The sequence below is a fragment of the Cervus canadensis genome, chromosome 18 (genome assembly GCF_019320065.1).
Source record: "Cervus canadensis isolate Bull #8, Minnesota chromosome 18, ASM1932006v1, whole genome shotgun sequence".
Classification (NCBI taxonomy): Eukaryota; Metazoa; Chordata; class Mammalia; order Artiodactyla; family Cervidae; genus Cervus; species Cervus canadensis.
Genome location: NC_057403.1, coordinates 26165670 through 26191179, shown reverse-complemented (window position 1 = coordinate 26191179; position 25510 = coordinate 26165670). Strand labels below are relative to the sequence as shown.

Sequence of the window (25510 nt, the reverse complement as noted above, 5' to 3'; positions counted from 1 at the left end):
ACACACTTAGGTATCCACCCCCTAAGTCAAAGTATGTAGAGCATTTTCTACCTCTTGATCTTGGAGGATCCCTCTGCCCCTTCCAGTCAGTACCCCCAATGAAGTAACTAGCATGCTGACCTCTGTCACCATGGATTGGTTTGCCTGTTCTTGAACTTCATATGAATAGACCCTTACAGGGTGGGAGCCATACCTATTCCTTACTGTAAAGGGGCCGATGAAATGGAGGGGCAGCACAGAACGTGAGCTCATGACGGCCCCGCCCAGGCCTTGCCTCACAGGGAGCATCCAACAGTGAGGCCTGCCATCTTTCCTCTCACCATCGGCGTGGGTAGAACACCTAGCAGCTCACATGGGCCCTGGGGGTCACGGCTGCCTCTGAGGGCTGTGCTGTCTTCACTCACAGTCCGAGAGTCCCCAGGAGGACGGCTGCGGGCACCCTTCCTTGTCACCCCCACAGCAGGAGTCTTCTGAGGCCAGCGAGCTCATCACCTGCCCCCCGGAGACAGAGGTGACAGTCACAGGGATGGACAGGTGAGTTCCTTAGTTGGAGAGAGGAAGCCTCGACTGGTAGGCACACCCTGGAAGAACTGCGCTCCGCTCTCCCAGTGGGCCTGAGGGAGGGAGGCAGGGGGGTGAGGCTGCCACCTTTTCCCCTGGTTCCAGGAGGAGGTGCGTGGAGGGCGCCTTTGGTGAAGGCAGGAGAGGCGAGGCTGTGCTCCCCGCAGGGGCAGGTGCAGATGCCCAGGGCTTCTGGGTAGGGGCCAGGTATTTACTAACCAGTGTGCCATTTTTCACTCTCCCTACCCACCCCTCACCCCCGGCATGCAGCGAGTACTGTGCGGAGGCGGTGGTGGAGGCAGGCAGAGACCAGCAAGGGGAGCCCTTCCTCCGGGTCCCCTCAATCGGCTCGAAGGACCGGAGTCCACCTGAGGGTGAGTGAGCACCCGGCAGGACACCTTGCAGTCATCTCTTCGTCTGGCCGGACCCCTTTCTGGGCACTGATGGTGACTGTGAGCCCGTCTTCCTGAAGCTCAGAGTCTGTCACAGAGACAGACGTCATCCCTGCTGTCTTCACCCTAGACTTCTGGAGCCCAGCTGCCCACCAGTGGGAGCCCAGCGCTGCCGCTCCCCTGAAGTGTAGCCTTGCTGGTCCATAAAGTAGGGCGTGGGTCCTGTGGTCCCCCTTCTTCAGATGAGGGAACTGAAGCCCTGGAACCCGGAGCCTCCTTACCTGACGCACCCAGTCAGGCCCAGCTTTGGGCCCCTGACCGCACCCACTCTCTTCCAGACTCGGGGGAGTCAGAGGCTGACTTGGAGTGCAGTGTCGCCACCGTCCAGTCCTCCCCTCCACAGCCAGACCCAGAGCCTCTGTTTAACACAGTTCCTCCCACACCAGGTAAGCGGCGGCCACATGCAGAAAAGGGTGGTGCGTGGGCCTGGCCGGCTGATAGCTGTGATATATAACCACTGGCTGTACATCAGTCCTGCACCCCCAATTCCCTCCCCTAGAAGGCAGAGCCATCAGCCCCGCCTTCCCCGCCTGGTGGCCACAGGGTGTGTGATGGGCGAGTCCAGCTTCCTCCATTGTTAAGCAGCTGGTGGCTCTCTCAGGGCCTCTTGCGTGACTCATGTGTTGACAGTTCTCTCCTGCCCACGCCCTCTGCTCAGGATGCCCAGGGACTGCAGGAGAGTTGCCCCGGCCCGAGGTGCCAGGCGTGTCCAACAGCTCCCTGCCCCAGACCCCTGAGCAAGAGAAGTTCCTCCGCCACCACTTCGAGACGCTTACTGATGCCCACCCTGAGGGTAAGCCCTGCCCCTCTCTGACACCTGCCTGGGCGCAGCCAGGGCTGGGCTCAGTGTGGACGTCCCCAGGGTGGGGCTTTCCCTGGCAGGGCTGGCGAGGGTGGTGGGAGGGCGTGCATTTTACTTAGGGGCTGAGCAGCACAGTATCCTCTGCCGGCTCGATTTGCTCCCGAGGTGTGTGTTGTCTGCTTTTTATTTTTGACTGCATCGGGTCTCAGTTGCATTATGTGGGATCTTTTCCTGGACCAGCAGGGAAGCCCCGTGTTATCTGTTGTTGAGGGTCTCTGAGGATCTGTCTGCTGGTCTGTGGGGTCTGCCTGGGCCCAGGGCTGGCTGGCTGGAGGGTTTCTGAGGGCTCCCTTGGCATCTTGCCCTAGAGCTCTTCCTCGGATCCCTGAGAGACCTGAAAGCCCCTGAGACCGAGGACGACTTCTTCAACCCCCGACTGAGCATCTCAGCCCAGTTCCTCTCCCGCCTTCAGAAGACATCCAGGTAGGAGCGGGTGAACTAGTGAACTCCCACCCACTCTCCGTCTCCCTGCAGGGCGGGGCTGTGTGCCCCTAAGCACCCTCAGGGCCCCCACTGCCACCTGTTTTCCTAACAGGTTCCCCCACACCTTCCCTTCCCGGCTGCCCTGGCACCTCGTGAAGTCCTCGGAGGTCAGACTCACGGACCTCGGGGGCAAGCCCCCAAGAGTGGGTGCTGGCTCCACCTCCCCAGTCAGAACCAACGTGAGTACTGGGGCCACCTCCCTCGAGACACGGGGCTTGGGAGCCGGGAGGCCTTGTCCTTACTTCGAGGCTGTGTTTGCAGGTCATCTCTGGAGGAAAGGCTGAGGAGACACTGGAGGTGTGGTCCCCACTGTGTGAGTGTCCCCATCCCCCAGTGGAAAGCCCTGGGTGGCTCAGTGAGCCATGGTGGGGATGGCCAGGGGCCGCTCGGACCATGAACCACGCCGGGTGGGGGGCCCTGTCTGTCAGCCCTGAGCTGGGCTGTGAGAGCAAGCCGCCTGCTTCCTTTCCAGCCCCCTGCCTCACGGGCCTGGCGCCCTGTATGTCCTCCTCCTCTGCGCTGCCCACCGACAAGAAGCCACCAGCACCCACAGCCCTACCCGCTGCAGGCCTGGCTCAGAGTGTCCACACCCCCACCACCCACTCCCACATGGAGGCCACTGTTAGTTCCCATGCCAAGATGTCCCGCAGCGTTTCCCTGGAGGAGCTGGCCTCCCTGAGCCAGGAGCTCCAGGATGTCACCACCACAGTGACACCCAGTTCTGATGGTGAGGGCCGAGAATCTGCCCTGCCCTCCCGGGGCAACCATGAGGCCCGCGCCAGCCTGAAACTCAGCCTGTCGAGCATCTGTGACAGGCTCTTGCTGCCAACACCCCAACTGGAGCCTCCCACCACGTGTGTCTGGTCCCAGGAGCCTGTGGACACCGAACGCGATGTCATTGTTACGACAGATGGTTTTCCAGCCCACAGCCCTGTGGATGGGATCGCCTCGAGGCTCCACAAGTCCGCCTTTCTCCCAAGGTTCCTGGCCCCTGTGCACCTCAATACCCCTGTCCCCAACAGTCTCCCGCTCCCAGAAGCCAGGCCTAGGGTCCTTGGCAGCATCGCCTCTCTCCGGGAGCCCACCCCTGGTGAGTACCATCCTTAGGATGAGGGATTGTCCCCTAAGCTCATCCCATATAACAGCTGGCTCAGCTCCAAAGGCCACAGGCGCTGTGCCATTCATTCATTCATTTCCTTACATATTAGTGAGTACTTGTATATACTGGGCTTTGTTCTGGGCCCTGGGGACATGGATGTGCTAAGTCGCTTCAGTCGTGTCCAACTCTTTGCAACTCCATGGACTGATGCCTGCCAGGCTCCTCTGTCCATGTAATTCTCCAGGCAAGAATACTGGAGTGGGTTGCCGTGCCCTCCTCCAGGAGATCTTCCCGATCCATAGGAGCTGGTGGTAAATGAGACTACAGAAATTAACACCTTAACTGAGGGAAATCCCCAGTCTAAATTTTTTTTTTTAATGGAGGAGAGGGAAAGAGTGGCTTTATTACTTTGCCAGGCAAACAAAAGGGAAACACAGGCTAGCACCTCAAGACTGTGCCCCCTCCCTGACCAGACTAAATCTATAAGGAAAGGGTTACGTGTATCATGAAGCAAGGTGTGCTATGGAGAGAAGGAAGAGAAAGAAAGGGTTTAGGGAGTGACAGGTGGATGCAGTGGCTGATGGATGATGAACGATGAGAAAAGGTTTCAGGGAGAAGGTGGCATTTGAGCAGAGACCTGCAGGACGGTTGGGAAAGGAGCCTTGGGGACTGAGGGAAATGTCCCAGGAAAGGGGACAACAGTTGGGATTGGCCCAGCCACCCTGGCCTCTTCAGATCAGCTGGAAAGTAGAAGTGTCTTTCTCATTTCCTCCCTTCCACCCCCAGAAGCACCCAGTCCAGACCAGGACTGCCCTGGACACTGGGGGGACCCCAGGGCGCCAGCCAGCTTCCTGCCCCCAGACCCCCTGGAGCTGAGCAATGTGGGGACTGTCGTGCACAGACTGCAGGATGCCTTCCAGGAAGCCCTGGACCTTTACCACCTGGTAAGCCAAGCCCCAGGGTCAGGGGAAAGGGCTGAGGGGTTCCCTGGCACTGCCCAGCCCAGGTGGCCCCTAACAAGGTGGGCGCCCCTTGCAGATGGTCTCCAGTGATGAGGTGAGCGCCGAACAGCGGCAGGCACGGACTGAGCTGGCCTCCACTTTCCTCTGGATCCACAGCCAGTTAGAGGCCAGCGACTGGCTGGTGGGGACGGATGTGGCCACAGCCCAGGCCCCGCCCAGCCCAGGTGCCCCCTCCCCGCCTACCCTGTGCCCCCTGGCCAGCCCAGATTTGCGTGCCCTGCTGGAACACTACTCAGAGCTGCTGGTGCAGGCCGTGAGGAGGAAGGCACGGGGGGACTGAGGGCCAGCAGCCTCTCCACGCAGCCCTGTGCTTCTGAGGAAATAGGTATTTTAAGCAAATAAACAGACAGCTTGCAGAAGTGGCGCCTGGTGCCTGTCCTGGAGCATCCACAAAGCCCCGTTCAGATGGCTGTGGGGAGAGAGGGGAGGAGGACAGCCCAGGGAACTCACCGGCCGTGGGGCACACAGGACTGTTTGGGCACTGCAGGAATGATGGCCCCAGCACCTGGCTCCCATGTCGCCTGTCCCCAGCCCACTGAGCTGCTGGCCCCTAGGGAGGGGCCAGCCCTTCTTCCCTGCCCTCTCCCAATGCCCACGAACCCACTGGAGCCGCTATGACTACCGTGTGCCAGACGCTGGCCACCAATTCACATATCCCCACAACACTGTCTCACGGCCCCTGGGCCAGGCCCATGCTGGATCCTATGAGCTCCAGGCTTTTGTTCCCACTTGCAGCAGGGGAAAGTGAGGAAGGACAAACATGCTCAGCTACTGGACAATCCAGCCCAGGCCACCCAGCAGCTGGAGCCAGTAATTCCTCCACCAGCAAGACTGTGTCCAGCTCCAACGTCCCATGGGCTTCCAGCTCTGGGACCAGCCTCCCCAGGCAGCAGGCATCTAGCCATGTGGTATATCTGCTGAGAAGACACTACTGGGACCACAAAAGCCCTCACTGTCCTGAGTCTTTTAAAAGGAAGCGCAGCAGGAGCAGGCCCCTCCCCTGAAGCCCAGTCCTATCATGTGTTCTGTGGGGCCCGAACCCCCACTTGCCTGTGAGTTCCTCCGGGCTCTAATGTGATCATGGCTCACCAGAAACAGGCTCAGAGAGATATCCAGGGTCATGCCTAGGGCCCCACAGAGCTGAGACTCAAACCCAGGCTTGCCTGGTAGTAGAGCCAGGCCCTTCAGCCTGAGGACATGGCCCTCTGTTGCCCCTGTAAACACTGAACTAAGTACGCAGTTGTTGAAAAGTCTTTCAGCCCCCAGGAATTCCTGGTCCCATCTCTCATCACTGTTCTACATGTTAGGAGTAGAGCAGGGAACAGGACAAGCAGAGCATCATGCATTCACCTTCTAGAGAGCAAAAGATAGGAATTAATACAATAACTGTGTAACTGCAGGTAAACGGAGGGATCTCACAGTCACCGTGCTGGTTAAAAGCCTTTCTTAGGTGGCATTGAAACAGAGGGTTGATAGAGGGCACAGGCCGTGTGGACAACTGGGCAAATATCTAGGCAGAGAGAATTGCCAGTGCAAAGGCCCCATGGCAGGCTCATATGTGAGGATGAAAGGAATAGCAATGAAGCCAGGAGGCTGGAATGGAGTGGGCTCAAGGAGATGGTAGGAGAGGAGGTGGGAGGAAAAATGGGTCCCACCAGGCAGGGCCTTGATGTTTTAAGTCATTTTAATCTGGGACTTCCCTGATAATCCAGTGGTTAAGAATCTGCCTGCCAATGCAGAGGGAAAGGGCTCCATCCCTAGTCTGGGAAGATCCCACATGCCACAGAGCCTGTGCTCTAAAGAGCCCTCGAGCTATGACTGCTGAAATCCATTTGCTCAGAACCTGTGCTCCACGACAAAAAGAAGCCACCGCAATGAGAAGCCCATGCACCACAATGAAGAGTAGCCCCTGCTCGCCACCATTAGAGAAAGCTCTTGCACAGCAGCAAAGACCCAGTGCAACCAAAATTAAATTTAAAAAAAGAAAAAAAAAAATTAAACCCAAGACACGTTCACAATACAGGTTTTTCTCTAAATAAAATCCCTGATCTTGGTGTTTGTGAGATGCCCAGTGTTGCTTATTTCACAAGGTTCCCCTCCTCCTTTCTGCCTTAGGAAGCCCAGGACACGTAGGTGGGCCGCATTTCTGTCGGGAGGCTCCCTACCTGGGTTCACAGGCCACCCCTGAAGACTGGAGACCACTCTCCCCGCCCTGGCCTGGCTCAGCCAAAGCTGTAAAATCTGTGAGGTGACTGGACACCGAGGGGACCACCTTGAGCCTCTGTCCCTCGTGGATTTTACCCCTCGTTCCACCTTGTATCATAGTTAAGGTCTTCAACTCCAGGAAGCAAACGCCTGGCTTAAGGGGCCCCAAGCTACAGGGACATTTGTTACTCTAGATTCTGTTACTGCTCTATTCCACCCTCTGTGAGTCGGAGTTTCACTCCCTGGCTTAGGCCCTCATGGTGGCAACACAGCTGCCGTGGTTCCCAGCGTACACCCTCACCTAACTAGGAGCAAAGGCACGAAGCTGGGCACCCGCCAAGGTCATGGGGGAAAAGTGCCAAACCTTCTTAGACGCCCTTCCCTTTCAGGGCAGTTGCAGGCAACAGGAATGGAAATGGCTTTAATTTGCTTGCTTCAGCCATTCTCCTGTCCTGGGCATGTTACTGTTTGAACAAAATTGGGTTCTCTCAGCACAAAAGGAGGGTGGGCTGGCAGTGTGTCTGCCAGTCTCCACCTCTGCTGAGCTCTTCAGTCCTGGAAGGACAAGACCTTTCTTAGACAAACCAACTGGTTAAGAAACCACTGCTGGAGCTTCCCTGGTGGTCTAGTGGGTAAGACTGCACTGCTAATGTGGGGGACCCAAGGTTCGATCCCACATGCTGCAACTCAAGAGTTTGCATGCCACAACTGGAAGATTCAGAGCACCACAACTAAGACCCAGCACCGCCAAGTAAATAATATTTTTCGAAAAGAAACCAAAGCTGGTGAATGTGTGTGCATGCAGCAGTGTCCCAGCAGGAAGCATGCTCATGTGGGATATTTCAAAGAGTTCAGCAGAGGGGTCATTTGTAAAGAAGTGGACAGGGGAACCTCAGGGCCAGTACAGTACCCTAGGATGGTACTGGAGAAGAGCTATTCACTGCTCAGGCCAGAAGGCATAGGGAGCAAAGTGGAACCCAGAGGAGAGGGCGCTGCCCTGAGGGGAGCTGTGACTGTGGCAAGAGGGGCTCCATCTTCTGTGGGGCCACCCATTACCAAACCCTACCAGAAGCCAGCAGGCACAGGGGTCCAGGTGATGCTTCCCACCCCAGTCAGCCTCCAGGACACAGGACAGAAAGGGGACTGGGGGCAGTAAAGAGCCCCAGGCCCAGAGTTCTTCCCTAATGTGTTTCAGCAACAACTCAGGAACCAGGTATCCCAAGAGACCTGGTGTTGGGCATGGAAAACTAGACACCAGAGAACAACAAAATGGCTCCCATGACCCATTCACTGGCTCGTTCTTCAGTGCCTCTGGGCCCTGCGCTCCACAACTGACAGGTCCTGGGCAGATACTGGTCCCCCAGACCTGGGCCAGGTACACTGCGTAAAGTCCAGCAATTGAGAGATGAGACGCCTAAAATCACATTTCACCGGCTGATTGAAACTCAGATGCTTGCCTAGCCACCCCACCCTTCAAGACTTTGAAACAGAGCTTCCCTGGTGGTCCAGTGGTTAAGACTCCCGAGTTCCCACTGCACGGGAGGCAGGTTCAATCCCTGGTTGGGGAACTAAGATCCTGCATCATGATTGCTATGTGGCCAAAAAAAAAAAAAAAAAAGACTTTCAAACAACCCCCATTTATCACTGTCACATGCCAGATTCTATGCAAAGCATTCCCACCTGGTGATCTACATGGATTTTCAACACAAAACAGTGGTAGGAAGACGCATCAGTCCCACTTCCAGATGGAGAAACTGAGGCTCAGTGAGACATGGCTTGGCCCAGGTTCCGTGGAGATAAAATGGCAAAGCTCTGGGCCCGCAGACTTCCAGCACTAAACTCCGTTGTTTGTGCAAATGCGTTAGCAGGACTCACTCTCCAGGAATGTGAAGAAATGAATAAATATTGCTTCTTTCACCACCAAGCCTTTTACAGATTGTTCCTCTGCCTGGAGAGCCCTCCCTGTTTATCGGAGACCTTTTCTTCCATCAGGTTTCACACCTGGAAAGTCGTCCCTGAACCCTTAGACTGAATCAGGAGCCTCTCCTGGGTCCCCTGAGCCCCCTGGCTTTTCCCCACTGAAGCTGGGTCCCTCTGCCTGTGCTCCATAGCCTTGGTCATTCTGGGTGTCTCCCCCATGAGGTTACGTCTTTTTCAGTGCTAAGGTAGGCCTGGCCTGTTGTTGGAGCTCAGGAAAATGTAGGTGAATAAGTGAAAAAAAGTTAACTGCAGGGGAATATTCAAAATCCTTAACCCCTGGCTAAGAAGCCAATGACCAGTCTAGAACAGAGCCTGGCCAGAGTGCTGGGGTTAGGGTCCTGGGAGCCTCTGGCTGTGTCACATGACCCATCCTTTAGTTCCTGAACAATAGGAGGGTGGTGTCCCAGACAATTACTAGGAGCTGGACTGGTGTGTTTGCATGTGTGTGCACACGTGCAGGTGCACATTCAGTCACTCAGTCATGTCCAACTCTTTGTGACCCCATGGACTGTAGCCTGCCAGGCTCCTCTGTCCATGGGATTCTCCAGGCAAAAATATTGGAGTGGGTTGCCATTTCCTTCTCCAGGGGACCTTCCCGACTCAGGAATTGAACCCAAGTCTCCTGTGTCTCCTGAATTGGCAGGCAGGTTCTTTACAACTAGCACAATCTGGGAAGCCCCTGGACTAATAATCAACCAAGTATTGTAATGTCCCCTACACTAGAACAGTGCTTCTGGCTGACCGTCAGCTCTTATCTTCTGAGGATCAGAAAGGTAGAGCTTCTTGACGATGATCAGCATGGACTCTCACTTTGATCTTACTAAGTAGACCCTGCTGTCCCTCCACCCTCTGGAGCAATCACAGTCACCCCCTCCCCTGATTCCTCATACAGCTGCTGTGATTTGAATAACCAAGCAGGCTGGTGGATGTCCGGTAGTGACTAATTTGCTTGGCAAACAGGCCCTCTGGTCCTGGGCCCTGCTGGTACTATGGAAAGACACTCAGCCTCACTGGGGTCTCTGTTTCCTCTCTCCACCCACTCCCCCCCACCCAAGAGCCACCTAGGTTCCATCTTGCCCTGCTGGACCTCCTCGGAGGACTTAGGGCTTGTCTTCCCCTGGAGGCTGGAGAGGGCCCGGGGAAACCTGGCAGAGGAGAAGCAGGAGGAATGGCAGGCCCCAAGGCAGAGGTAACCAGAGCTGGCTAAGTCTGCCCCCAGAGCCTGTCAGGAAATTTGCATGGCGGGAACAAGGCTTCTCTGGGGCTTCCCCCTCCCTTCCATTCTGGGAGAGTCATCCTGAACCTGAGGTCTGACAGCAGGTGGAGGAAGCAGCCGCGTGTGTGGAGCTGTCGCCCCATTCCCAGAGGTGATGCCCCGTGCCTTTCTGGTCAGGAGTCGGCGTCCACAGCCACCCAACTGGGACCATCTGCCTGACCAGCTCCGGGGAGACACCTATATCCCAGGTGGGCCCCTCCCTGGGCCTGGAGGTGAGGGGCAGAGGAGACATAAAGCATGACCACCTGGTTTTTCTCCTCAGACTGCAGCAACCTGGGCGGGCCGCCGGCACACCAGACTTCCGGCCTTGGGGACTCTTGGGCAGCGGTGAGTCTGCTGTTTCACCCCTGCCCGCTCTCAGCCTCGAGAGACCCTGACTGCCCCTTACTCCCACAGACTCCTCCAGCCTCAGGACCTGCCCACCCACTGCCCTCTCTGCTGGGAATGCCTTTCCTTTCTGAGTAGCGGGCTCACTGTTAGGCCTCCTCCTAAGCACTGTTTTCCCAGGGCTTCTGTGCCCAGTGGGGCAGAACAGATTCAAGCCTATAAAATGGATGGTGATCTATGTCAGAGAGTTGGACAAGGTGACGGGAGCAGGATGGGGGGTGGGGGAGGAGCTTGGGGCCTCTCAGAAGAGATACTCAGTCGTGAGTACACTGGAAGAAGGAAAGCCCTAGGCGGGATGTGAATGTGCTGGAGTTTTATTTCAATTTTTACTGGAAGCCAGGACTGTTCTAGGCTATGGGTGTTTAAGAGTAAGACAAAAACTCATTCCTTCCTGAAGCTTATCATCTGGTGGGGGTTGCAGGTATAGATAATAAAATTAGAGGAAAAAATATGTTGGAAGATGGTATGTACTATGGAAAAATATAAAACAAAGGAAGGGAGATGGGGGCCGGGTGACCAGGAAAGGCTTTGTGGGATGGGATTTGCTCACACAAACTGCAGTCTCCAGCCTTACCAGACCTCCATGGTTCCCGGTTCTAGGCAATTGATTCCATCCAGGGGAGGGGAGTTGGGGTCCTAACCCTCCTGTCCCTCCCACAGACCTCCCAGGGCACTCTGACTGCCACCCCTAGTAGCCCCGGGACCCTTGGCTGCCCGCTGTGCCCCAAGGCATTCCCGTTGCAGCGCATGCTAACCCGGCACCTCAAGTGCCACAGCCCTGCTCGCCGCCACGTATGCCACTGCTGTGGCAAGGGCTTCCATGACGCCTTCGACCTCAAGCGCCACATGAGGACACACACAGGTGAGCCATGGCAGGGACTGGGAGGAGCTGCGGGCGGGAGATGGGAGGAAATGGTGGGAGGTGCAGGGGACTCAAGAGACTCCAAGCACCTGAGTTTGGTGCACAAGCGGTGCTTGTGTTTGTGGGGCAGGACTCAGGCCTCAGCGGGCTAGGAACACCACGCACCTCAGCTCCCAGCCAGTAGTTGTCAGGCAGTGCCAAGGTGGGGGCCTGCTGAGGGATATGGGGAGAAAACAGATACAGGTTACAGGATTCAGGTCCCAGATTGCAGGGTGCAAAAGGGAACATCACAGTGAGGAGGGTAGCAACACAGGTGTCTGGTCCATGTTTGCACTGGGTGGAGAGGGAGCAGATGATGAGATGCAGGCCAAGGTCTGATGAATTTGGGGCAAGAATGTGTGTGTGTGTGTGGATGGGATGCTCACGGAGGTTGAGTGAGGGTGGGGAGGCTCTGGTATGAGGACCATTGCCCTCCCTCTGGCCCACCTGCACAGGGATCCGGCCGTTCCGCTGTGGAGCTTGTGGAAAAGCATTTACGCAGCGCTGCTCACTTGAAGCACACCTCGCCAAGGTGCACGGGCAGCCGGCCAGCTACGCTTACCGCGAGCGCCGTGAAAAGCTGCACGTGTGCGAGGACTGCGGCTTCACCAGCTCGCAGCCCGACGCCTTCGCACGGCACCGCGCTCTCCACCGCACTGCCTAGACTGTGTACCCGGCAACCCATGAGACGGAAATAAACAAAAGGCACTCACAGAACACAGCATTTATTACACAAGGGAGAGAGAGGGTCACTCGGTCCAACGATGGCCGCAATGAGGGGCCGTGCACACATAGTAAAGGCGCATGGCATCCTGGCAGAAAAGATACATGGTTAGGAAGGCTCTCGACCCACAGCGGGGTACAACACGCAACCTCCATTCAGAGAAGCCTCACCCCAAAAGAACAAACTATAGAGGGCTTTCCCCACTGCTAAAGGTCCATCTCAGGAAACCCGGAAGGGCAGGGTCTTCCCCAATATAGGTATCCCCACCCCCCGGGAAGGACCAGACCAAGATCACCCAGAAAGTTTTGCTCGCGCCACTCACCTCGGCCCGAGCACTGTGTGACTGGAAGAACACCGCCTCCTTGTGGCCGCACCTGAGGGAACAGTCACTCAGAGCCTGCCATACCCTACCCTCACCGCTTCTCGGTCTGGTGAGGATAAGCCAGCCACCTCCCCTCCCCAATACCAGCTGCGCACTCACTTTTGGCACGGGTGGTCTTCGGTTCGCGGCAACGTGGGGTCCTGGGACACGTCAGCGATGATCTGGGTCAGCTCGCTAAGGGAATACAGGGTGAATAATTATGCTTGGTCGGACCTCCCAAGCCAACAAACCCGTCCCCGAGCTCCGGTCCTGCCACTCACTCCACTTCGTGCGTGATTTTGTTGACGTAGATGCAGCTGTTGTCGGCTTCCTGCTGGTAATCACAGTTCCGGCACTGCGAGAGGGAGTGTGCGGCGGGAAGGGGGTCAAGGGGTGATACCCGAAGGGAGTGGAAGGAAGGGCAGGGTCTTCCCCGGAGGGCATGACTAGGAGACGGAGTCTCGGAACTGGGGTCATGGGGTGTAATCCAGGATTACCTCGAGGATGGGCAAAACAAAGTCTAGTTCATTTGGGGGATAGTCTGGAGTTTAGACCAGGAGGGGTCGGGGAGGCACCGGGAGTAGGGCGGGGCCATGTTGGGTACCAAGGGGCCGGTCTCAGAATGCGTGCGGACTCGCGCTCACCGCGTAGAGCAGAATGCGGTTCTCCTTGTCCTCCTTGGGGTAAAGCATGTTATTACTGTGAAGAGGGGAAGAGGGAAATCAGAGGTCAGTACTGGGGCCATTACTTGCTGCCCTTCCACACTGCTAGCCGGGCCTCACCATTCCTGGCAGAATCGAATACCCACGAAGCCGGGCTCGTAGGTCCCGTCGGGTTCCATAGCGACTCACTGCCGGTCCAGCTTCCGCGCTTGCTCCGCCGTGCGATAGGTCGCAGGAAGGGTCAGAACTCCTAGCTTCGCCAAACTAAGGGCGGAGCCGGGCACGTGTGCTGGTGCCCGGCGGCTTTGTGCTCGCCCGTCTGCCCTGAGGTTTGATTAATTACTTGCTTCAGTCTCTTGATACCTCAGAATAATTGCTTCCAATTTCTGGGCCGTGCTTCCCTATTTCACACAATAGTGTAGTACGAGAGCCAGCAAAACGATGCGTCACGTAACGCGCGAAGAGCTTAGCATTAATGAAGACGCCCCAGCTCTTTGCAGGCTGAAGGCCAGTGCACATGCGCGAGTTTACCCTTCGCGGACTGGGCTAGCTTTTGCCAGTTCTTCCTCTCGGCTTCAGCCTTCGCCCGCCAGGCCGTTTCCCGTGCCGCTATTGGAGGAACTGTACACCATGAAAGGTCGTGCAAGGCCTCTCAGGACTGGCTGGGCCTACTCAAGCCTACCCGAGAGCCCTCTTCCTGCCGACGGCGAAGAGACGCGGCGATTGGTGGACTCTCCTGACGGGAGGGCGTGGATTGGCCAGGTCCGGGAGCAGGGGCGGGGCTGATATCCCAGAAGCGGTGGCGCCTGAGGAGCCGGTGTGAGGCGGCTGACCGGGCTGCGGGCCGCCACAGGGCGCGGCGAGATGGAGGTGACGGGGTTGTCGGCGCCCACAGTGAACGTGTTCATCAGCAGCTCTCTCAACAGCTTTCGCTCCCAAAAGCGGTACAGTCGCAGCCTCACCGTAGCTGAGTTCAAGGTGTGGCCATGGGGGCGAGGTCCGGAGAGGCGGGGCGTAGGTTTGAGGGGGCGGGACCAAGAAGAAATGGAGGGTCTTCCACAACGCAGGAAAGGGGCCAGAAATAAACCCAGGTTGCACAGGTTGGGGACGAGACCTCAGCGGGGCGGGGCCAGATATAACTTAAGGTTCCAGAGAATGGGTGCGGGGCGAGGGAAAATCGGAGGTTGCAGGGAGTTGGGGGCAAGACCCGAACGGGGTGGGGCCAGGAATACCTGGTGGGTCCCAAATGGTAGGTTTCTTGGAGGAACTGGGAAGGGATGGTGGTTATTGATACAAAGGACGGAGCCTCAGGGCAGAGGGTGGGGCCACTGACAGTCTTCCACCTCTTCCCCGCCTCCCCCCTCTTGTATCCTCACAGTGTAAACTACAGCTTATTGTGGGCAGCCCTGCTTCTTGCATGGAATTGGATCTGTATGGACCTGACGACAAGTTCTACTGCAAGCTGGATCAGGATGATGCGCTGCTGGGCTCCTACCCTGTAGACGACGGCTGTCGCATCCATGTGAGGCCTCCCTAGCTAGGATCCCTCCCTTCCATTCATTTATTTATTCAACACATGTTTGCTGTACTTTGCGCTATGTGATAACCAAGATAGCCCCTAACCTCATGAAGTTCCCAGTCCAGCAGGGAGAGAGACGGACCCATCCCCAGACATTGGCACTCAGCGATCTGGAATGGGCTGAGAAAAGCCTAGGGGACTGGAGGCATTCAGCAGAGGTGCCTGACCCCACCCAGGGGTATATGAAGGGGATTCTTTTTTTTTTTTTTTTTTTGAAGGGGATTCTTGAAGGGTGGGTTGCCTGAGTTGAAATCTGAAGGATGAGGAAAGGGCCTCCTAAGGGAAGAGGAGGGAGGGACACGCCAGGTAGAGGGAACAGAGGGTCAGATGGGTCAGGGTGAGCGAAGAGGCTCATGTATCAGGAGATGCCAGAACACAGAGGACCTCTGCATGCATCAGCTCACATCGTCCTCTCTGTTCTCGGTATCTCCCACAAAAAACTCAGACGAGCCAGCATCCTGGGTGAGCTTTGCAGATGCTAGTCCCTGTGCCTGAATGGTTCTTTTTTCTATGCCTCCATGGCTTGTTTCTTCCTTCCAGTCTTTACATAAATGTCACTGGGTGTGAGGACTTCATGGCCTTCAGTATAAAATTTAAACCTCCTCCCTTTCCCACTTTATTTTATTTTCCTTCTTCTTACTAATCACCCTGTGACATACTGTGGAATTTTCTTCAGTACCTGGAACAGAGCCTGGCACACAGAGGATGCTCAGTGATTCATTGTTGAATGATGAATTGAATCCAGAAAATAAGACTTGGAAAATGGTATAATTAACACTATTTTGCAAAAGAGAAAACTTAGCTTCAGGATGGAATTGACTTTCCTAAGGAGGAACATGGGTAGATTATCTCTTTCATTTATTCATAACTATTCATTGAGCTTACATGATGTGCCAGGGGTATAGCCGTGAATCAAGTTTGAGAAGGTCTCTGTTTTAGCTTTGTCCAGTATGTGAGGTAGTTGTTAGCTAAACATTCACAGAAACAAATGTGAAGGTTTAGTGAGATGAGGGCCATACAGGAGGACATCACAGAGCTGGAAGATCATATACTGTGGAGCCTGACCCATCAGTAAGATCCAGGAGGACTTCCTGGAGGAGGTGCTGCCTGAGCAGAGACCTGAAGAATAGGAAGAATTAACTAAAGAAGGGAAAAGCATGCTCCAGGAGGAGGGCACAGCATGTGCACTCTGAGGGGGAGGGAGCAGAGTGGGTATGGGGCTGAAGAGTGACCTCTTATGTTGTGGAGGGAAGTGGCAGCCAGGGGAGTACTTGAGCTGGGAGGGTCCTGGTGTGAGTCAGGTGTTAACAGGTGCACTCTGACTGCCTGTGGGGAAATGACTGGAGGACAGAAAAGTAGGGAGACCAAGGAGGAGGCTGCTTCCATAGTTGGGTCCAGGACCCAGTTGAAGTGATGGGTTCTGGACCATAGTGGGAGTCGGTCAGGACTGTGTTGGGCTCCAAGAACTGTGAACTAGAACTCACAAGCCCTTGAACTGACTGGGCTGACCTAGGCAGTCTCACCCTAGGGATGCTGGATGGATCACGCAGGGCAGTGGCATCTCCAACAGGAGGGTTTTACACATGGATTCAGGTACAGGCTGGCTGCTGACTGACGTGACCACACAAGGAAAGTTTCCTAGAGGTGGAGCCTCTGGAGAATTTGTATTTTTTTTAATTGGTTAATTTATTTTAATTGGAGAATAATTACTTTACAATATTGTGATGGTTTTTGCCATACATTAGCATGAATAGGCCACAGGTATACATGTGTCCCCCTTATCCTGAATCCCCCTCCCACGTGCCTCCCCTGTATTTTTTCTAAAATTCTTTTTCTGTTTCTAAATATCACCCCTATTTCTTATAGCAGTGAACAACAGCAATCTCAAACTTACAAAAATCCCTAATGTAGAAAGTAGACATTCTTAGTGATCCTTGGCCAGAGATAAGGGCCATTTCTATTTTGCCCAGTAACTCCAGCCGAACATTTTAGGGTGTTCCTGACCTCCGTCTTTCCCCCACATCCACATCTAATCTCTCTGCAGCCCCTGTTGGTTCCACCCACAAAATCTATCCAGAGTCTAAACTCTGCTCCCCCATGCCCCCATACTAGCCCCACCTCCATCCTTCCCTTCCACACAACCCCCCACCCCACCCCACGCAGGGCCATCACATCCTCTCCCTGCCCCCATCCCAGTGCCTCTCCACCTGCCTCCCACACTCAGCTGAGGGAGCCTGTGAGCCCCTGAGTCAGATCAGAGCCCTCCTAGTGGAGCCCTTCCCTAGCTGCATCTCGTTGTGGGTAAAAGCCAAAGTCCTCAATGGTCTTTTGTGTCTCCCACTTTCCCTCTGGCTCATTCCACTCCTACCTCGCCGGCCCTGCTGTTCCTCAAAGGAGCTAAAGACATTTATACAGCTGGGGCTTTGTACCCATTGTTCCTCCTGGCCTTGTCTCAGACATCCCTTCCTATCAGAAGCCTCTTCAAGTTGTATTTGTCTGCATAGAACCTTGTCGTTGTCTGGTGTTTAATATACATCTCTGTGCGATTGTTTCCAGTTTACCTCCCAACAGAATGATCACTTCTTTTCTTTTTTTTTTTTTGACCCCTCCCACCCGCCAGAATGGTCACTTCTTGAGGACAGGGATTGATCTGATTTTGCACTGTGGCCCTGGTACCCAGCACAGGCTTCTCAGGTGGTGCTAGTGGTAAAGATCCCGCCTGCCAGTGAGGAGACATGAGAGACATGGGTTCAATCCCTGGGTCAGGAAGATCCTCTGGAGAAGGGCAACCACCCTAGTGGCAACGACTCCAGTATTCTTGCTTGGAGAGGCCCATGGACAGAGGAGCCTGGCAGGCTGCAGTCCATGGGGTTGCAAAGAGTTAGACACAGCTGAAGCGACTCAGCACTAGTACCCAGCACAGGGCCCAGCAGGGCACCCTGGAGGAGCAAGTGAATGGATGTCAGGGGCAGTACAGGAAGAGATGTTCCAAGACATGGAAGCTGGGGTCAGCGTAGGAGGGTCCCAGGGTCCGGAGAGGACAGACACGCTACCCAGAGGGTGAGCTCCCTGAGCCCTCACGCTACCCTGAGCCCTGCCCTTGGGTTCCAGTGGCCTGGGGCCATCAATCATGTGGATGCTGGCGTATGGGGTAGATGGGAGGCAAATGCAGCCTCCAGGGCCTCAGATGGAGCACAGAGGGGGAGACACCTATTGTAGACACCAGCTGTCACCCCTTCGGCTGGGCCCCGGGGAGGACAGAAAGCAGGGATAAAGGTGAAGGTAGGAGAATGTCGTTTTTTGGAGGCAGGAGAGACTAAAATCTGAAGAATGTGCAGCCACACTCACCCCGCAGCATCCTAGGTCTCTGTGCCCACTGACCTCGCTTGCCTCATTCCAGGTCATTGACCACAGTGGTGCCCGCCTTGGGGAGTATGAGGACTTGTCCAAGGTGGAGAAATACGAGATCTCACAAGAAGCCTATGAACAGAGGCAAAGTACGGGATGCCCAGCGATGGATGGGGGCCTATGGGGGCTAGAGGAAGTGTGGGGGCAAGCAGAGGTGTGTGCAGGGGTACACAGGATAGACAGGGACATTGAGGGGAAGTTGGCAGTGTGTGGGGTGGGGTAAGGCTGGCGTGGGGACAGATGGGTCGTAGGAGAGCAGTCAGGGTGGACAGGCATGAGGTATGAATGGAAGCTGGGAGGTATGGGGAGTGTGGGCAAACAAACAGGGCCATGGGAAACGTTCAGGGTGTGAGGGCCTGGTCAGGGGCACAGTGTGGAGGGCCGAGTATGGTAGAATATGTGGGCCAGACAGAACAGTGTGGAGACCAGTGTGGTGACAGATCAGAGTGTGGGGGGAGGGATGAGGAAGGTTTCCGGGGTCGGATGGAGGTAAGTGAAGTTGAAGGGCCAGGGAAGATGGGGTAACGTGAAAGACTGCAGGCAAGCACCTTCTATTTATTTTCAAGATTATGGGGAAGCACGGGGGATCTGTGGAGAGGTCAGGGCTCTGGTGGGAGACCTGGGGGAGCTTGATGACAGCCCTTCAACACCCAGAACGGGAGAGTTTGTCTCTGGATGTTGGCCCTGTGGGGATGGCAGGTTATCTCCTCAGGCCAGAGGTCTCCCAGGTCTCTCATGTCTGACCCCCCGCCACCCTCTCCACCCACAGACTCAATCCGCTCCTTCCTGAAACGCAACAAGCTAGGTCGATTCAATGAAGAAGAGCGGGCCCAGCAAGAGGCCGAGAACTCCCAGCGCCTTATTGAGGAGGAGGCCCAGGCCAGCACCATCCCTGTGGGCAGCCGCTGTGAGGTGCGGGCACCTGGGCAGCCCCCTCGCAGGGGCACCGTCATGTATGTAGGTACGTGGCCCACAGAGGCCTCATGCCCTGCCCTGCGGTGTGCAGTGCTGGGGACTTAGCCTTCAAGGGGATCTCAGTCCAAGAGGGGAGATGTCTCCAGGGGTGGCTGACAGCCTAGTATGTTCACAGCAGGGAAGTGGGAAGCAGAGGCCATATGACCTGGGATGTAACAGAGAAAGCAGAGGCCAGAGGGATCAATTCTAAGGTGAAAGCCTGGGGTGCAGTGATCAGAGCTGAGATGGGGAAACAAGCAGAATTATTAGGGCTGTGATGGGGGAAGCTCAGGCTGAAGTGATCAGAGCAGAGATGAGGGAAACTGAGGGGGCTGTGTGAGCTGCGAGGAAGTACCAGACCCTTGAGAGTAACCCAGGAAGGCTTCCTGAGGGAAGGGCTATCTGAAGGAAAGGGATGAGTGAAGGTGGAAAGGGGGAAGAGGGAGCCAGGGGAGTAGCAAGCGCAAAGGCCATGAATGGGCTTGGCCTGTGAGCAGGAACAAGCTTGACTTGTTTGAGGCAGGGAAAGGAAGTCAGCATGGCCAGTGGGGAGTGACAGAGGGGAAAGATGAGAGCTGAGACCCGGGGCATGGGCAAGGCTGGACTGTGCTAGGCCTCGGGGACAGGAGAGAGCAGTGTGGGTCATGTTTGTTTTTATAACAGCTTTTATAACAGCTTTATTGAGCTATAATTTATATACCATATAAAATTCACTTAGAGTACCATTCAGGAATTCCTTGGCAGTCCAGCGTTTAGGACTTCTACAGGGGGCACAGGTTCACTCCCTGGTCAGAGAACTAAGATCACACAAACCAAGCAGCATGGCTAAGAGAAAATAAAAATGAAAAGAGAGTACCATTCATTATTTTTAGTGTGGTCACGGAATTGTGCAACCACACCACAGTCAGTTTTACATTTTCATCACCCCCAAAAGAAATGCTATAATCATTAGCAGCTATTCCCCATTTATGAAACCCCAGCTCCCCTAGTCCACATCGGTGACCACTAATCCATGTTCTGTCTCTATAGATTTGCCTATTCTGGAAGTTTCATATAAATGGAATCATATAATATATGGTCTTTGCGACTGGCTTCTTTTACTAGAAGCATAATTTCAAGGATCATCCATGTTGTAGCATGTAGCAGTGTTGTATTTTTTTAATATTCGTCTGTGGCGGGGCTTAGTGGGAAGACCCCCCATGAAGATCCCATGATGTGGGATCTAGTTCCCTGACCAGGAATCGAACCTGGGCCCACTGCATTGGGTGTGTGAAGACTTAGCCTCTGGACCACCAGAGAAGTTCCAGCATTATGGTTTTGATTTGCATTTCTGCATGGCTAATGCTATTGAGCCTCTTCAGGTACTTAATGCTTTGTGTATGTCTTCTTTAGAGAGACTGATTATTCGGCTCTTTTGCCCATTTTTTAGTTGGGTTGTTTGTCGTTTTGGTTTTTGAGTGGTATGTTAGGGCTACCATATCAAAGTACCACACACCCTGGGTGGCTTAAACAACAGAAATTTGTTTCTCACAGTTCTGGAAGCGGGAGCCTTAGATTAACGCCTTGGCAGATTTGATTTCTTCTTAGGCCTCTCTCTGGCTTATAGACGGCCCCCTCCTCTCTTTGTCCTCACATGCTCTTTCCTCTGTGTGTAGGCACATCCCTGGAGTCTTTATCCAGGTAATCTTTATGAGGATGTCAGTCAGCCTGGATTAGATCCCACCCTAATGGCTTCCTTTTAACTTAATTATCTCTTTAAAGGCCCTGTCTCCAACACAGTCACATTCTGAACTACAAGGGATTAGGGCTTCAACATTTAAACTTGGTGGAACACAAAGCCCATAACAAGTTGTTCTTTGTATATGTTAGGTACAGTTCCCTTATCAGATAGGATTTACAACCTCCCATTCTGTAGGTTGGTTGTTTTTTTTATATTTGTTTATTTGGCTGCATGAGGTCTTAGTTGTGGCATGCAGGGTCTTTCACTGTGCACGAACTCTCTGGTGGTGTGCACAGGCTTCTGCAGTTGCAGCGTGCAGGCTCGGTTGCTCTGCAGCATGTGGGATCTAAGTCCTCTGACCGGGGATTAAAGCCGTGTCTCTGCATTGCAAGGTGGATTCTTAACCACTGGGCCACGAGGGAAGTCCCTTTTTACTTTCTTGATAGTGGCTTTTGAAGCACAAACATTTTTAATTTTATAAACTCCAATTTTTTTTATTTTTATTTTTGGCTTCTGTATGGGGTATTATATCTAAGAAACCAGTGCCTTAGACAGGCCACAGAGAGTTACTTCTGTATTTTCCTCTAAGGGTTTCTAGTGTTATAACTTACATTAGGTCTTTGACCCATTTTGAATTAATTTTTTGTTTATGATGTAAGGTGGGAGTCTAATTTCATTCTCTTACATGTGGATATATAGTCGTCCCAATATGATTTGACGGAAAGTCTGTTCCTTCCTCCTGAAACTGTCTTGGCTCTCTTGTCAGAAATCATTTGGCCATAAACATTGTGGATTTTATGCTGAGTGGGATAGGCAGCCTTTGAGGAATTTGGGGCAAGGTCAGGATAATCCCATGGACAGAGTAGCCTGGTGGGCTACAGTTCATAGGGTTGCAAAGAGTTGGACACAACTGAGGGACTGAGAACCCCAGTGGTGCTGCTTCCCTTTGATTTTTACAAAGCCCCCTATGACTGGGGCTGTTGAGTGAACAAGGGGTCAGAGGTAGGAACAGGGAGACTACCATATTAGAGTGGGCTGGAGATGGTGGTTGTCCTAGGTGGTAGCAAGGAGTAGTTTTTGCCTGGACAGGCTTTACAGTCAGTGGGCAGGCACAAATCTGGGGTGAGCTGCGAAGGGAGGCTTCACAGGGATTTCTCCCCTGGGCAGGACTGACAGATTTCAAACCTGGCCACTGGATCGGCGTCCGCTATGATGAACCACTAGGGAAAAACGATGGCAGGTAAAGATCCTCACTCTAGTGTCTGTGTGTGTGCACAGGCACACACACGTGTGCGTTTATGTGTAAGTGCATGCGGGTACTACTGGGGGGAGCCCACCCACACTAGCATCTGGAGTGGGAGCCCTCTGACACTGCCTCCCGCATCATGTCCTGCAGCGTGAATGGGAAGCGCTACTTTGAATGCCAGGCCAAGTACGGCGCCTTCGTCAAGCCATCAGTCGTGACAGTGGGGGACTTCCCTGAAGAGGACTACGGTTTGGATGAGATGTGATGGCCAAGGAAGGGCAGCCGCCTGCTCCAGCTAGCTCGCCTACTCATTGCCCTTCCCTGTGTGTGCCCATGGCCCTCTCCCTGTGAGCCTGTTTTTATTTTATTGACTACCCTCGCCATTGACTTTTGAGACACATGTATTAAATTTGCTGGAAACCTAGGAAGTGTTTGGAAGACTCAGTGATTATAGGAGGAGCTGTAGACAGCTGGATGGGTGAGGGTGAAACAGGATGCTGGGCAAAATCCAAGTTGGGCATGGTGAGGCTTTAGGTATGTGACGAGTGCATGCAGCCCATGCATTCTAGGAAGCCTGATCCACCCTGTTTCTGCTACATGTGCAGTAATCCCTCATTAGCTCCTTGAAGGGATTCCTGACTATAATATATATAATGTTATATATATATAATATTTGACTATAATAATTGTTGCGGTTAATTATAACTTCTGGAGAAGAAGTTGGCAGTGGTAGGAGCAACCACAGTAAGCAGAATGAGGTTGAAATGCTTAGGGGCTGAAGGGGTCCTGGGGGAAGGTGCTCACATGTACCTCCAACCTGATAGATACATTCTCCAATGCCTACTGTAATGTACACAGGCTCACTCAGATACTCAGAACACTCACACATCTGGACTGACTTCGGGAGGCACACACAGAAGACAGACACTACAGATCATAGGTAGAGAAATAGTCAGTACACAAAGATTCTCTCCTCCACATAGGAGAGTGACGCACACAGGATACACTCAAGAGATTGACATCAAACACCTGTGTGGGGTAGATGTACACCTACACACACGCGCGCACACATGCAAATCAATGAAGCTGTCAATCTATGAAACAAAACTGGCTATTTTTTATTTTTATTTGTTTGTTTTGGCTGCACTGGGTCTTAGTTGCAGCTCCCAGGATCTTCATTGCAGTATGCAGACTCTTAGCTGCAGCATGCAGGTCTAGTTCCCTGACCGTGGGCCCCCTGCATTCAAATCGAGGAGTCTTACCCACTGAACCACTAGGGAAGTCCCCTAACTGGTTTCTTTAGAAAAGGACCCCACGGCTTAGGTCCCTCCTACATGAGGGAGTTGTCAGAACAAGGAGCATTGGGAGGTGTCCCCAAATTCTCAAACAAAAACTACCAAAGTTCAGCCAGAGTTCAGCAGAATTAGCTAGTGGGTTGGCATTTGAAGACCCAAGGCTCACTTTAAAATCAGGCCCACTATGCACCTCCATGTGATGAGGCTAAAGAACAGGGACAGGAAGATCACGTGCTTTTGCTTTCCTGGACACACTGATCGCCCAAAATCACCTTTGAGCTCCAAGCACAGGTCACAGCATCAGCGAATATGAGGATCTGTCCAACTGCAGTGGAAGATCTCAGCACAAACTTCCAGGGTGTGCTTTATTGGCTTCCAGCTGTCAGCATGGAAGAAGCTGTCCCCATCAGAGGACAATGGAAGGGATCATGCTGGTGATTTCTAAATAGGAAACATTTGCTATGGGCTTCCCTGGTGACTCAGATGGTAAAGAAGCTGCCTGCAATGCAGGAGACCTGAGCTTAATCCCTGGGTTGGGAAGGTCCCCTGGAGAAGGGAGTGGCAACCCACTCCAGCATTCTTGCCTGGAGAATTCCATGGAGAGAGGAGCCTGGTGGGCTACAGTCCACGGGGTCGCAAAGAGTTGGACATGACTGTGCGACCAACACGTCTGTGTGAAAGTCAACCACAGTTAGGGATTGGGGAGATATATTTTACAGAATAAGTGCTTAAGCTTTAAGGGGGGCCAGAAAGGAAGGGGGACAGTGGTCAATGTGTTAAGGCAATACCAGCTGCCATAACCAATATCCCCCTACACGCAGTCCAGTGCAGAGGTTCTGGTTAATTGGCAGCAGTCTCCATGATTCACACACCCAGACTCCATATTGGGGCTCCATCATTGTGTTTGGAATTACCAGCTTCCAGGTGGCAAATAGGGGAGGTTTCATCCTTTTCTTTAAAAATCTACATGTTCCGTTTCTGCTTCTATCGGTGAGAACTTGTCAGTCATGCAGCCACTCTGATGCAGAGTGGGCTTTGGAACATGCTCCTGGGCTGAGCAGCTCCCTCCCAGTAGCTAACTATGAAAACCGACTGTGAATGTTGGTCCAGCAATGACCACCCTTTACAGGGTTACTAGATCCACAATCTCAGGGGAAGCAGCAGGAAAGGGCTGTGGGATCCACCAGACCCATTAAATCCGCAACTGCTCATGCCTGACCTGTACCATCCACCACCCTCCCCTTAATCCTCAGATAAAGGCAGGTGGAAGACAGTGGATGTCCAGCACTCTTTCTGCACAATTTTGGAGCCCTCCCCACCCCCATGGTGTCAGGCTTGATGCTGGTTACAGGCTCATGAACACCATACAGGCCTGCAAGTTGAAGGCAGACAAACATATAATTACCAAGTATTTCTCTTTATTTTTTTGACTGATATTTCGTATGAAAAATTTTACTGACCTTAGGGGAAGGGAGAATAAAATCACTAAATCTGCCAGGTGGTGCTGGTATGAGGGAAGGGGTGAGATGGAGGATATTTGAATAGCAGCCACATGAACAAAAGAGGACTAGTTTTGTGGGCCTGAAGTAATCCTTTCGGTGATTCATGCTGACCAGAAACTTGTCCCAGTACTAAACACAAAGTTAGGGTGAATGTAACCTTTTTCCTGGTTCCTAGAACTGTTATAAATCACTAACTCAACATGCTAATGGCTCACTTGAATTCATTCGTGTACCAGTTACAAACTTGGGATAATTCAATAGGTTAAGAGGTAGTGTAACTTAATGAGAAAAAGCCAAACAGCCTAGGTTCAAACCCCAGCTCTGTCCCTCACCAGCTGGGGTACTGAACAAGTCCTTCTCCCTGGGTTTCAGCCTCATTTCTATTAATTGGGGCCAATAATAGTACCCACCCCAAACGATTTTATGAGCATTAAATGATCTAATACATCTAAAGCACTTGAATTCAGAGCCAGGCACGCAGGTAAGTGCTGTTTATAAGCCATAGGAATAAAAATGCCTGTATACGGTCAACAGTTCCAATGCTGGCTTCATTTAATCATCATAGCGGGTCCTGGCTCCAGTTTCTTCGTTTTCCTCTTCCCATGCCATCTCTTCTGGGCCAAGTCTGGGGCCACTCTCTCCTAAAGGGTTTTCCAGGCTGGCACCGGTCTCCCCAAAGTCCCTGAAGCCTCAGCACCCCTAGCCTCTGCACGGTCCCAGATGCGGGCAATGACCTCTCAGTCGCCGCGTGGGGGCAGCAACGCACGGCTCTGCGCACCGTGCGCGCGGAGCACTGTGGCAGGCTTAGGCTCGCTTTCGCGGGGCGGTGTC

The 25510-nt window shown here is 53.6% G+C and overlaps 4 protein-coding genes across 6 annotated transcripts in view; 3 read left to right on the top strand and 1 right to left on the bottom strand.

Moving 5' to 3' along the window:
* Positions 1-4838, top strand: part of WDR62 (WD repeat domain 62) — a 47155-nt gene extending 42317 nt beyond the window's left edge. For 2 of the 3 annotated variants that reach the window (XM_043437251.1, XM_043437250.1), the window contains exons 23-32: positions 407-534; positions 832-935; positions 1292-1399; positions 1672-1806; positions 2184-2298; positions 2411-2537; positions 2620-2671; positions 2831-3448; positions 4244-4401; positions 4496-4838. In XM_043437251.1, coding sequence (XP_043293186.1) covers positions 407-534; positions 832-935; positions 1292-1399; positions 1672-1806; positions 2184-2298; positions 2411-2537; positions 2620-2671; positions 2831-3448; positions 4244-4401; positions 4496-4759 — 1809 coding nt within the window. In that variant the 3' untranslated portion in view covers positions 4760-4838. The remainder of the gene's footprint in view (positions 1-406; positions 535-831; positions 936-1291; positions 1400-1671; positions 1807-2183; positions 2299-2410; positions 2538-2619; positions 2672-2830; positions 3449-4243; positions 4402-4495) is intronic. The other variant, XM_043437252.1, reaches the window with a different exon arrangement.
* Positions 4839-9726: 4888 nt separating this feature from the next.
* On the top strand, positions 9727-11892 carry OVOL3 (ovo like zinc finger 3). Its single transcript, XM_043437506.1, has 5 exons — positions 9727-9853; positions 9982-10128; positions 10203-10267; positions 10988-11189; positions 11684-11892. Exons 2-5 carry the CDS (start codon positions 10035-10037, stop codon positions 11890-11892), a joined length of 570 nt encoding a protein of 189 aa, XP_043293441.1. The 5' UTR covers positions 9727-9853; positions 9982-10034.
* Positions 11893-11937: 45 nt separating this feature from the next.
* On the bottom strand, positions 11938-13584 carry POLR2I (RNA polymerase II subunit I). Its single transcript, XM_043437511.1, has 6 exons — positions 13096-13584; positions 12958-13012; positions 12595-12668; positions 12434-12508; positions 12275-12326; positions 11938-12040 (listed from the first exon to the last, which is right to left on the bottom strand). Exons 1-6 carry the CDS (start codon positions 13152-13154, stop codon positions 11978-11980), a joined length of 378 nt encoding a protein of 125 aa, XP_043293446.1. The 5' UTR covers positions 13155-13584; the 3' UTR covers positions 11938-11977.
* Positions 13585-13752: 168 nt separating this feature from the next.
* Positions 13753-22306, top strand: TBCB (tubulin folding cofactor B). Its single transcript, XM_043437495.1, has 6 exons — positions 13753-13953; positions 14354-14497; positions 17955-18051; positions 18732-18923; positions 21804-21876; positions 22033-22306. The coding sequence occupies exons 1-6, from the start codon at positions 13840-13842 to the stop codon at positions 22145-22147; spliced, it is 735 nt and encodes a 244-aa protein (XP_043293430.1). The 5' UTR covers positions 13753-13839; the 3' UTR covers positions 22148-22306.
* The last annotated feature ends 3204 nt before the right edge of the window (positions 22307-25510 follow it).